General features: G+C 50.1%; 1 protein-coding gene and 1 pseudogene across 2 annotated transcripts in view; both read right to left on the bottom strand.

Moving 5' to 3' along the window:
* CHST13 (carbohydrate sulfotransferase 13) overlaps nucleotides 1–9,655 on the bottom strand; it is a 33,167-nt gene extending 23,512 nt beyond the window's left edge. Inside the window, exons 1-2 of one of the 2 annotated variants that reach the window (XM_039843596.1) lie at nucleotides 9,298–9,655; nucleotides 8,745–8,966 (exon numbers count right to left, since the gene is read on the bottom strand). Coding sequence is in view for 1 of the 2 variants with exons in the window: in XM_039843594.1 (XP_039699528.1) it covers nucleotides 9,298–9,394 (97 nt within the window). In the remaining variant the exon portion in view is untranslated. The remainder of the gene's footprint in view (nucleotides 1–8,744; nucleotides 8,967–9,297) is intronic. The other variant, XM_039843594.1, reaches the window with a different exon arrangement.
* Nucleotides 9,656–12,761: 3,106 nt separating this feature from the next.
* Nucleotides 12,762–12,880, bottom strand: LOC120587023 (uncharacterized; annotated as a pseudogene).

Here is a 12,880-nt window from a genome sequence, read left to right as displayed (position 1 = left end):
TGATTCAAAAATGGGCAAAAGACTCGAATAGATATTTTTCCAAAGAATATATACGAATGGCCAATAAGCGTGTGAAAAGATGCTCAACATCAATAACTATGGAAATACAAGTCAAAACTACAATGAAATACCATCTCATACCAATCATTATGGCTTCTATCAAAATAACAGCAAACAACATGTATTGGCAAGGATGTGGAAAAATTGGAGCTCTTGTGCACTGTTGGTGGGAATGTAAAATGATACAGCCACTGTGGAAAACAGTATAGAGCTTCCTCAAAAAATTATGAATAGAATTACCATATAGCCTAGCAATTCCACTTCTGGGTATCTACCCCAAAGGATTGAAAGCAGATCTCAGAGAGATATTTGTACACCCATGTTCCATAGCAGCATTATTCACAGTAGCTAAAATGGGGAAGTGACCCAAGTGTCCATCAAAAGATGAATAATAAACCAAATATGGTCTATACATACAATGGAATATTATTTGGCCCTGAAAAGGAAGGAAATTCTGACACATGCTACACATGGATGAACCTGGATGAAATAAACTAGTCAGAAAAAGAAAATCATTGTATGATTCCACTTATGCGAGTACTAGAGTAGTCGAATTCCTAGAGACACCAAGTAGATTAGTGGTTGCCAGGAATTTGGGGGTGGGTGGGCACTGGGAAAATGAGGAGAGACTAATAATGGCTAACATTCTGGAATTATTCAATGGTGATCTCACACCACTTTTGAATATGCTAAAAACCACTGAGTTGTATACTTTATAATAGTGAATTTTATGGAATGAGAATTATATCTCAGTGAAAATAAATAAATAAAAATATTGATCATAAAAAGAATATATCCAAAAACATCTTATGTGAATCTAGTTTACAAATTTATTTAATGGCTATCTTAATATCTTACTGAATTCATAAGAATATTGGACATTCATAAGAAGACTATCTTTAAGAATTTGGGAGCATATGAGAAAAAAATATATTCATAAGAAGAATGTTTCCAAGACCCTTGGTTTCAACAAAATGAAGTGGTTAAAATGCTTCTAAGAATACATTCATTGAAAAGATTCAAGGGTTTTCCTTAAGACAAGTTTTTGGTGAACAAATAAACTTAGACAATTTGATGAACTGATCTGTTGGCAAATTGACCAATAACAGTGGTTCTCAAACTTTAGCATGCATGGGACCTGTTAAAACATAGATTGCAGGGCCCCACGCCCAGAGTTTCTGATGTGAGAATCTACATTTCTACAGCTCCCAGGTGATGCTGCTGCTGGCGGCGGAGAGCAGACTGAGAACCACTGCAGTAGAGCAGTGCCTAGTGGATAGAGCAGTGCCTGGACAACAGAGTCTGTTTGAATGAATGAATGAGGGAATGAATAAATGTACAGCCATAGTGGCTTTGCCCTGATCTCCAGACCCTCTGTGTGTACCTGAAACCCACTGTCCAGGGCCCCCACCACACTTTTGGCAGCCTTGGGCCCTTCCCCATCCCAGTTTCCCCAGGGTGTGTGAAGAAGGTAAGACACTTAGGGTCTGCCTGTGTCTTAGGGCTCATCAGTGGTTCCAGGACTGAAACTTCTGTCTCCAAACTTGGGCCCAGGGATTTCTGTGAGACCCACGGCTACCTTCCTGGCAGTTGGCCATGTCCCAGGAATGCCACTATCATCAGAAAATGATCTGACAGCAAAAGGCAGCAATATTGTCTAGCCCCTCAAAGTGCAGGAGGCCCCAGGTTGCTGGATTAAGTGTGACAGCAGCCACCAGGAGCTGCTGGCACCACAGTAGCACAGCATTTCTCACAGCCCTGAGAAGAGGAGGATCCTTCTTTCCATTTGCACACAAGAAAGTGGAGGCTCCAAAAGGTGTTACCCCTGGCCCTAGGTCACCCAGTGAAGAGCTCATCTTGGGAACACAGCTGGGGATTGAAGGGCTGCGTTCACTAGGGGTTGTGGGAGGAGGAACCCCAAGTGACAGAGAAGAAACCTAGGCCTGTCTCTACTCCAGGACCCCATAACTTGGAGCCTTCCAGAAACACCAACCCTTCTGTAAAGCCTGTCATTTCCCAGGCAGACCACAGTCTGCAGAAGAATGGATCCCTCGGGGGCCAGTGGGTGGAGGTCAAGAGGGAGGAGGCACCAGAGACAGGCCCAGAGTAGATGTGGCCAGTGATTACAGGACTGGGCTGGGATGTCCCCACCCAGCCCCACCACACAGAACAGAGGAACCTATGTCCAGCAGGATAGGCAAGCTGGCCATGGAGGGGGACAGATGGGGCCAGGGAGTCAGAGGGGAATGCCTTGAAGGTTCCTGGGTCCAGCCCCCAACTCTGGATAGCTGGAGGCTGGGGCTCTAGGGTAGGGAATGACCTAAAGAGGGCTACTCTAGGCCTCCCCCAACCTTCACTGTCATCACCCCAAGCCCCACTTGGCCTCTTCCTCTGCCCCCCTAGCCCTTCCACTGGGCTCTAGGTCCCAGGACCACTGCCCATGGCACGGTGGAGCAGAGAGGCCAGGGAGAACCAAATGGGCAGGCCCCAGTCTCATGGTCAGGGAGGGGCCTGGGCCTGAGCTAAAGAACTCGGCCAGCCCAGAGCAGCCACGGCAAAACCGCATGAGAGTTCTGCTTTCGACAAGGAAACAAAAATAGCAGGAGGTTATGGAGAGATGGGGGAGAGAGAAGAGGGAGAGGGGAATAGGAGAGAAGGTAGGAGGGACTGAGGTGCTAAAGACAGAGACAGAGACAGAGACGAGAGCTATAAATGATGACAGTGAGAGAGGCTGGGAGGAAGAAAAACAGAATCAGAGAGACAACAGCAGTGAAACAGCAGGACTTTTGAAATAGCTCAGAGCAAGCCAGCTGGTTTTGAAGGGGAGGGAAGCAATGGGGAATGAGCTGTCTGGCAGTCTGGAAGAGCCAAGGGCCCATGCCCATGGGGGTCCAGGCCACAGACATCATGTAGCCCAGACTTGTAGGCAGGCAAGTGGTCACAGCCCAGTAGGCCACCATGAGGACCAGTCCAACACCCTGCAATGCGCACTGCTTGTGAGTACATAGGAAGCTCTTAGGAGAGCACAGAAGTCAGCAAGGGAGGCTGGGCTTTGGCTAGGTTTGGGGAGTCAGTCAGGAAGTACTGGGGCCCACAGAATTCTGGGCAGATGGGCACCTCGCACTATGCTTAGTGATTTGTGCACATTGATGCTTTCTCCTATTACATAGAAACTATTATTATCCCCATTTGACTGATGGGGAAACTGAAAATCAGAGAGGCAAAGAAACATGCCTGAGGCCTCACAGCAAATAAGGGGCAGAAACAGGATTTGATCCCAGGCTACAGCATGTGTGCATCCTTAATGCAGGCCATGTTATCCTGATGCTCAGGCACCCACTCCACCCTATACATAACCCACCCTCATAGCACCCACAAGCTGGTAGGTGAAATGCCACACAAAGAAACCTGATAAATTGTCCTTGCATAGCCACCTCTAAGGAAAAGCTCTGCCACCTCTTGCAATGGGGTAAGGTACAAGTAGCTGCATGGGCGATTTGAGGCTTCATCATTTTGGAGGAAACACTAGTGAGTCCTAGTCCAGTAAGCAAAGATTACGACATAGAGTTTCTGGTTAATAAGTTCTAACGGGGCTAGTGTTGCAAGACCAGACAGGCAGGAGTCCTGGGCCTTGTCGCTGTTGTCTGCCCTAGCCCATTCAGTCCCTGGGGCGACATAGGCCTTCTGTGGTGACCTGTGCGTCCTTGGGTCAAGGATGTTCCCTCTGGTGGTCAGGCTGAGGGAGGAACATATTGACAAGCCCTTCACAAACAAAAAGAAATTCTGCCTTTCTGACTTTTTTTCTGAGAGAGAAGTAGAGATTTCTCCACTTGTATTTAAAATTCAAACTCCAAACTGAGCTCCACAAACCATGTGGAATGGAAGCCTCCCTGACCAGATTGTTCTTGGGTATAGTCTTGTCAGCTCTGCCTCCAAAGCCATCAAGAAGCCTTCCACTTCTGCTTCCTCCACAGTAGCTAGCCCAGGGCAAGCCCCATCCACTCTGCCTGTGACGATCACCGAAGTCTCCCCACCTGGCTTCCTAATTCTATTAGCTCCACCTTGGTGATCTTAAAACCTACATGGTTCCCCATTGGCTAACAGTAAATTCTGGTTCCTTCCCAGCTCATCTGCTCAGCTCCAGCCATACTGAACATATAGGTATATTCCCACCTCAGGGCCTTTGTGCTTACTGTTCCTTCTGACTGGGACGCTCCTCCAGGAAACTAATACTTTGGGGCAGATACTTATTGTTCAGGTCTCAACTCAGATGTTCCTTCCACACCAGGGTCTTTGCCAGTTTCTTCTTTTAATGTATTCATGGCACTTATTACTGCTAAAATAATCTGATTTATGTGTCGGTTGATGTTCGGCTCCTCCCCTGGCAGGTCAGCTCTGTAAGGAAGGGGATTATCTTGTTTCCTTGTAACCCCTGTACCCACCTCGTGTCAAGGAATATTTATTTAAAGACCGATGACCCGTCATGGCTATAGGGAGAGCACCCTTGCTTCTAGCCTTCCATTCGAGGCCACTTATGACTGGGTAATTTATAGTACTTTTCTGGCTTCCACCCCACCACTCTCTCTCATGAACCCTGAGCTCCACCCACGGCACATCACTTAACATACCAGGCCATTTCACTCTATACTTTTGTGCCATTCCCTCTGCCCAAAATTCCCTTTCTTCATTTTACTACCTGGTAAATTCCTATGTAGCCTTAAAAGCCCAACCCAAACACTTCTGTCCTGTGGAGTGGAAAGCATAAGCATTTAGAATTTAGGTTAGGATTCACCCTGGCCCCACACTCACTAGTTGAGAGACCTTGAGCAAAGCACTTCATTTTTTCTAATCTCTGGTAAGCCATCCATCTTGCCAACATGCCTTATCTCGCAGTACTCTCCGGAGGCCTGGAAAGTACCTCTGAGCTCTGGACACTCTCACAGTACCTGGGAATGGACAGCAGAATTGTGAGCATCTATTGATTTGGCTCCCAGTAGCCTCTCCCCTTCCTTTTGCTAGCCTACCTATTTCCTTCCAGGAACAAACCTGCTTACATTCAGCCTATGTGGTTTTAATAGGCTGCCCTCCTCCCGCAGCTGCTAAGATAGGCATGTGACCAGGCCTGGCCATTCAGAGCATTCCATCCCTTTCCGTCACAGCAATTGTCTCCGCAGTGGGCATCATGTGACCCAATCCAGGCCAATGAGATACATCTTTGGGACTCTGGCTGGAACTGTTGGTAAAAGAGCCCTCTGTTTTGGCTAAGGGAGCTAAGAGTGAAACCATCATGGAGAAAAGTCAAACCTAGAGCTGAAGACATGGTTTGAGACCCTGGATCCATCCATGCCTGAAGGCGGCCACATCTGGCTTAAGTGGGCCTGAGTTGGGTTGTCCTTACTGAAACATCATCCTCTGGTGGCTCCCAGTCTCTGATTTCTCTCTTGCCTGTGAGGGACCAGGGGCCAGGACTGGGGAAAGAGTCAGGGCATGTAGAGTAGGGCACTGGGGGAGCCCTGAAAAAGGGCATTGAAGAAGAGCCTATGGGATGAGGCCCTGCAGGAGGCTGAGTGGGAGGCAGTAGACACAGGGCAAGCTGCCTGCTGAGGCTTCCTTAGGCTACCTCCAAACGGGCCTTGACCTCTGCACTGAAGGGAGGGCACTGAGTCCTCAAGGGGTCCTGCTCAGCTTCAAAGCCAGGCCAATCTCAGTCCTCACCCACCCTCCTCAGCTCTGGTGCCCTGACTCTCAGTAGTCTTTGGGCATTTCTGCATTTATTCTGCACAGGACAAAAATACTGCTATTTCATTATAAATGTTGGATGCCTACAGGGTCACAATACTGCACGACTGCCGGGGTGCTATGACCATCATGGCCCTTGTGCTCGGCCCACAGTTGTCTATATGGACTGGGTCCCTAGGTGCTGTGGTGCCAGAAGGGTTAAAGGGTAGAGAGGGAGAGGGAGGGTGGTTAGGAGAGAGAGCCAGAGTCCCCATCTGAGGTTCCTGAGTCCTTCGCCTTGGAGACTCTTCGGGAAGGATGCTGTGGGAGAAGGTCTCTATTAACACACATTACCCTTGGACTTCAGACAGGAAGCGCTGGGCTCTAAGAGAAGAGACATGGCCTGGAGGAGAGGGAGGGCAGTGATCCAGCTGCGGAAGTGGTGGACTCCCATGAGAACAAGTTCTCTCCTCCCCGCAACCTCTTTCTACACCCTCCCTTCTCTGCCCTCAACCCCAGGGTTCCCTGGAAGTAGACAGAGGCCCAGCCTGGCTGGAGAGAAACAGCTATGACTTCCAAAATTAGGAAAGACGCTCAAGCCCTAAGAAGCTAGGAAGGGGATAGAGGATCAGAACTGGGTGGGGGTGGGTGTTGCCGTGGGCTCCAGTACCCCAAACAAAGCCCTGAGGACCAGAGGTGGGAGAGCTAATATAGCAGCATGGCAGTGCTCCCTGGGTATGCCTCCCAGATGGATGATGCAGACTGGAAATGAAGGCTTTTAGCACAAAAAATATAAGATCTGTGAGAGCAGGGATATTACAAAGTTTTGTTTCCAGGCCTAGACAGACAGAGGCCTGGCACAAGCAGGAGCCCAGCAAATATGTGGTCAAAGTGTTATACAGAAACAATGTCACAAAGGGTAGAAGGAGGTGGGGGTGACAGTGGAGCTGCCCCTGGGGTGAGGGTGAGGTGCAGCAGAGTCTTAGGCAGCTGTCCCACCTTTCCCCAACATATTCCTCATCCCCAGGACCCTGAGTACCAGGTTAGCATTGATGGTGGAGTCCTGGGGTCTGAGGAGTGCTAGTGTGGGCTGTCCCAGAGACCCCTACACACTGGTAGAGGGACAGCAGGAGCTCCAGGCCTGAGCTGGCAGCCCTACAGGAGCCCCGTGCCAATTTTGGTAACACCTTTTCCTTTGGAGAAGGAGAGACAGTGCCAGACCTGCCTGCCTGGAATAAAGGGCTAAAATTCCTTCTCGGGGTTGGCCCTTAGAGGCCACAAACCATACCCTTTATCTCCTTGGGCCATGCTGCTGGGACACACTCAGAGATGCCGAAGGCCCTATTGAGGCCATTTCCAAAGGCCCTGGACAGCAGCATCCACCTCCAGCAGAAGAAGGCCTTTCCACCCAGATGTCTCTTCTCCTAGTCTGCCATGGGCCTACAGGCTCTCCATAGCAGACCCTCGCTGGCTTCTGAGCTCATGGCTTTAGCTCTTGGCTTGGAAGGGAGAAGAGCCAACAGGGTAGGTTGGGTAGGTTGGTTTGATTAACCCTTGCTCATCCAAAGTTACTCTCAAAACTGTGATGGCTGGAAACAGGCCATGGAGAAAGGTCTGAGGGTCTAGTAGGAGCAGAGAAGGATGTTGAGAGGTAGGAGGACAAAGAAAAAGTCTATTCCAGTCTAGGGGCTATGGAAGCAGGGGTCAAGAAGGGTCTTCCAGACCAGAAACAGTGAGGCCAGATGCTGGGTGAGAGGATCATGGCCAAAGGTATTCATGTTGCAGGACAGTCCAGGTAGGGGGCACAGCCTGGGCAAAGGCAAGAAGGGAGAATGTGAGCCACCTCTCTAACACTCGCTCTCCAGGGCCACAGCCTGCACTGTGCCAGGGGACACTTCCCTCAGCTAACTCAAGGGAGCACCAGCCATGAACCCAGAGCACCACCCCCAGATGGCTAGCCAGTTCATGGAGGGGATGGGATGGAAAGAGTGCCCGCAGCTCCCTCCTGTGGGCTGGTGGAGGTATCCCGGCCTGTGGGCTGTTCCCAGACATGGAGGGAACAATCTGAGTGGTAGGGTGACCCAGTAAGCATTGAGGAGGCGTCACCAAACCCTGGCCTCCAGCCTTGAGGGAGAGCAGGAGAAGGAAGCCCTCCACCCCCTACCTCAGAACGGAAGGAGCACAGCACCACCCCTAATCATGACAGTACTGTAATAAAGAGGCTAGGGATCAGGCACTCTCTATGTGCTAACTCAGTGGCCCCCAATCTTTGTAGCACCAGGGACCAGGGTTCCTATGAGAATCTAATGCCTGGTGATCTGAAGTGGAGCCGAGGCGGTGATGCTAGCTCTGGGGAGTGGCGGCAAACAGAGATGAAGCTTTCTTGCTCACCTGCTGCTCACCTCCTGCTGTGTGTCCCGGTTCCTAATAGGCCATGGACTGGTACCGGTCCGCAGCCTGGGGGTTGGGGACCTTGTGCTAACTCGTTTACCTCACCAGAAGCCCTATAAGGAAGAACTTGAACACCCCATTTTATAGATGGGAGTACTGAGGCCCTGAGAAGGGAGGGAATAGGTCACCCAGCAGGTAAAGCTATGGAATGACCTTACTACCATCAGCCTAGGCCCAGCCAGACCTCTCCACGGGTAAGTGCTCCCCTGAAAACAGTCTCCTCAGCCTCATCTTTTGGGCCACCAAAACCCTACAGCTCCGCGATCCCTGTCTACCCTAGGGTGAAGTTACTTACTCCCTGTCTGTGAGGTTCCAAAAGAGGGACTCCAAGGATTCTCACAGAGCCCACGCCAGGTGGGGAGAAGAGTGCAGACCTCCCCACCCCGCAAACACACACACTCACATCTGGAAAGGCACATAGCCAGAGGTCAGAAGAACAAGCCAATGACTGGGCACCTCAAGCCTCAGGCAGACTATGTGGCCAGCACGTTTGCCATCCACACCCATCCCTTTACCTCTCTGGCCTGTTTCCTCCTTCCTGAAATGGGTTGATAGGAGGGTTTGAAGAGATGATGTGAGTGAAGTTTCAGCACACACCTGGCCAGGAGTGCCTGTCCCTGGAGTTCTGACTGGCTACCTCAGTTTCCCCTACCAGACGATGAGTTAGATGCAAAGGAGCCCCAAATCCTTGCTGGTGTGAACTTCAGGGCAGAGCAGGGTGCTCCTGGCAGCAGCACCTGTCACACAGAGATACCTGGCAGGGGCTTTGGCGCTAAGGGGACTGGGGTGAAATAAAGAAGGCTTGCCTTCCTGAGTGAGCCAAACGACCTCCGCCACCTACCATTGACCCGAGTCTCTAAGCACAGACTGTGAGGCCTGAATGGTCCCCATTCCCATGAGCTGAGAAGAGATGAACTCCAGAGCGGGGCAAGACCCTTTGGGAGCTGGGGCATAGGCGGGGTGTCAAGAGCATTTCTACCCCCCAGCCCAGGAGCAGAGAGGAAGTGCTCCTCCCCGTCTAAGGGTCCGGCCACCGGAGAGGTGGCCCCTGGCCCAGCGGGCACTCACCTGGGCTTAGGGCGCGGGGCGCAGCACCCAAGAGCAGGAGCGCGGCACCCAGACATGCGGCCGCCAGCAAGCGCCGGCGCCAGCAGTGTCTCCCCATGCTGTGCCCACGCGCAGGGATGCAGTCCAGCGTCCCGCGGGGCAGTGGCTCTGGCTCTGGCGGGGGACCCGCCCCAGGACCCGCCTCAGCCTGTTTGGCGGCGCGTACCAAGGCGCGCGGCGGGGGTGTGTGGGGGCCCTGTTCGCGAGGGTCGCGGGGTCAGCCGGGACGCGAAGTTGGCCTCTGGGGACTGAGGAGGTGGGCGAGGGCGAGTCGGCTGGCCTCTTGCAGTCTCCATGACCTCAACCCGATCAAGCCCGGCAGAGGTCCAGGGGGAGAAGGGTGGAGCCTGGGTGGAGGGGGCCTTGTCGCCGTAGAGGCTCCTCCTCCTTCAGTTTGCCCTGGGTGCCATACTCTACCCAAGGCCAAGAAGCGTCACAGTGGCGGGTCGGCGGTTAGCAGCAGCAGTGTCCTGTAGCGTTTTTGCTTCCTTACAAGCCAGGGGCCCAAGGGCTGTATATGACTCCCTGGAGACCCTTTCCCCAGGATCAGGCTTAAGAGTGTCCCTTTCTTCCTCCAAGGCCACCCCGTAGCCTTGTTTTCCACAGGTGTCTTCAGGTCTTGCCTGAATCCTGGCTTATGCAAGTCATAGCCAGACTCAGGAAGGAGAAGTGGGGGTCTCAGTTTATGTCTGCCCTGGGCATCAGAACTGTTATGCCGCACCTGGTCACCCATAACTGCTCCAGACTCCAGGTAAGTACTCAGAACTCGCTGAGGGTTCCTGTGTGTTGACGGGAGGAATGTAAAGTCCTGCCTTGGAAAGATAAATTCATCCAGCCAGCCCCATTGGGTGAAGAGGCAAGGACTGACCCCAGGATCTTGCTGCCCAAAGGGCAGGCTAGCAGGGAACCAGAGGGTGCAGCTGGTGCTGTGTGCACAGGTGTGCACATGTGCACTTGAGGCAACACTTAGTAGTACGTGTGGGAAAGGCTGCTGCAATAAACTTCAATTTTTTAACAGGTCTTGAAAAATCTGGTGATGCCAAACCCTGCTGGTGCCACTTACCAGCTGTGTGAGATCAGGAAGGTCACTTAAACTCTCTGTGCCCCAGTTCCCTGTACAATGGGATAAGAGTAAGACATCTCATCATCTTGTTAGGACTAAACAAAATGCAGAACATGTTTGGAATAGTATCTGGCATTCAATGAGTGCCACCTGAGCTCTTGATGTTAGTGATTATTAACTTTTACAGTTACTGACTGTTTCTGGCAAGTGACTCTGGTTTCTGTTACAGTAGTAATATAAAAATTCCTTCCTATTACATTTGTTTAAGTTTTAAACGTCTATTTAAGGAAGCATATCAAGTAAATAATAGTTCTTCTGGTTAAAAGATATGGCTCCAAATGGTAATGATAGGTCTCTAATGGCAGAGAGGTGGTATGCCCGGCTCTAAGATAAATCAGTAGCTCCTTATTATGGCTTTCTTGGACAAAGAACCTTGGGAGCATCTAGTTCGCCCTTAGACTGGCCTGCAGTCAGGGCTACTGCTGCTCTGGACCCAGGACCCAGGGATTCCGGGTCATCCATATCCCCAGCCGGCCCCAGATCTCATCTACACCTGCATTCCTGAGCCTCCCCCAGATTAGAATTATTTGTAAGGAGATCCAGCCTCTGGAGTTCTTAGGGCAGGAGTCTTGGCTTCCTGGGCTGTCAACCACATCTCAGACCATTACTGTCCAGAGAAGTCCCTGGAGACCCAGTCCCTGGAGGCCCATGGCGGAGTATTGGAATAAGAAGGTGAATATGCCTGGCCAGGGGCCCAGGACCTCCATAGCTTGCCTGAGAAGGTGCCCTCTGCACACTCTGTCCCCTCACAGGGGCTCATGCATTCATTCCTTTATTCATTCATTCGACAGATACTGAATATCCACTCTGTGCTGAGGCTCCAGTGGAGAGAACAAGGCAAATACTCTCTCAGCTCATATGGAGTTTTTATTATAGATGAGGGAGGGCATAGAATGTAGGAATAAATATATAAAATAATGACAGGTGGTAAATGATGCTATGAAAGAAATAAAGCAGAATAAAGGGATGGGAAATGTGTATACTGCACATATAGGATGGTAGGAGCAGGCCTCAGGAAGGAGGTGCTATTGAACAGAGATGTGGATCAGGTGAGGAAGACCAAGTAAGTATGGGGTTGGTGGGAGAATGAGCTTTTCAGGCAGACAAAGGGCCATTGTGGAGGCCCTGAAGCAGTGATCCAGTTGCTGTTGCTGAGTAACAAATTGCCCTGAAATTTAGCAGCTTAAAACAACCATTTACATTTTGTTCACAATTTTGCGGGCCAGGGTTTGGGGAAGGGGATCAGTTGAGTGCTTCCCACTGAGGGTCTCATGCTGCTGTGTCCAATGGCAGCTGGCACTGGTTATAAGGAGGGTGGCCTGGGCTGGCTTTCCCTGGGGGCTCCCTCTCACACTGGAACTCAATGGGCAGTGGATCTGAGCAGCCTGGAGTCCTGAGTACTTGGGTTTGGCTTGCAGTGCTTGCCTGCCTTTTTTCATTCCTTACTAGTTTTAAGATTTGATTTATTTGGTTTATCTAAGGATCAAAATTTTAAAAAACATCAGTTTTAAAAATTGATATGACATTCATATAACATAAAATTAATCACTTTAAAGTGTACAAGTCAGGGGCATTTAGTACAATGACAATGTTGAAAACACCATTTTCACAGTGAACGTTTTCTTCCCTTCCCATCTCTCCACAGTTCCTATGTATCCCTCAGAGATAAGTTCATATATATATACTTTATACATATACGCGCACATATATAATTTCACATATATGTAATTTTTCTTTATATTTTGTACTACACATACATTACTCTGCTCCTTGCTTTTTTGATAGCAGCAACAATTAGAAAAATAACAATATCTTATTCTCATCTGGTGCTTATTCTGTGCCAGGCACTATTCTAAGACCTTCTCATACATTATCTCATTTAATCCTCAGACATACCATAAGGTAGTGTCGCCGTTACAGCCATCGGGGTTCTGGTAACACGCAAGTCTCGGTTCTTATCTCTGACAAAGAAATAAATTTCCAATCAGCGACAATTATGAGAAGTAAGATTTATTAAAGGCATGTTTCGAGATAGAAAACAGGTCACACTTAAACTGGCTAACCGCTTGGAAACGAGGATATGCATACCATGGGGAGCGGGTTACAGTAAGGAAAAAGAGGGCTGGGACCCCAAGGAAGGGGGAGGTCTGTATTATATTAGGGCTGCGATGGGTGGTTACAAAGGCGTTTCTAGGTGACTGGCACTTAAGATCTTTCTTTTTTAGGCAAGGCAACCCTTGGTCGACCTCACAGATTGCAAGGACCTTGTCAGTTTACAATCCCTTATTTTTTTTATTTTTTACACCTACAGCACCTGGTCTTCCTAGGTGGTCTCCCATCCAAGTACTAACCAGGCCCGACCCTGCTTAGCTTCCGCAATCAGGCGGGATCAGGCTTGTTCAGGGTGGTATGGCCGTAGAC

The sequence above is a fragment of the Pteropus medius genome, unplaced genomic scaffold (genome assembly GCF_902729225.1).
Source record: "Pteropus medius unplaced genomic scaffold, Ma_sr-lr_union100, whole genome shotgun sequence".
Taxonomy (NCBI): domain Eukaryota; kingdom Metazoa; phylum Chordata; class Mammalia; order Chiroptera; family Pteropodidae; genus Pteropus; species Pteropus medius.
This window is presented reverse-complemented; position numbering and strand designations above follow the sequence as displayed.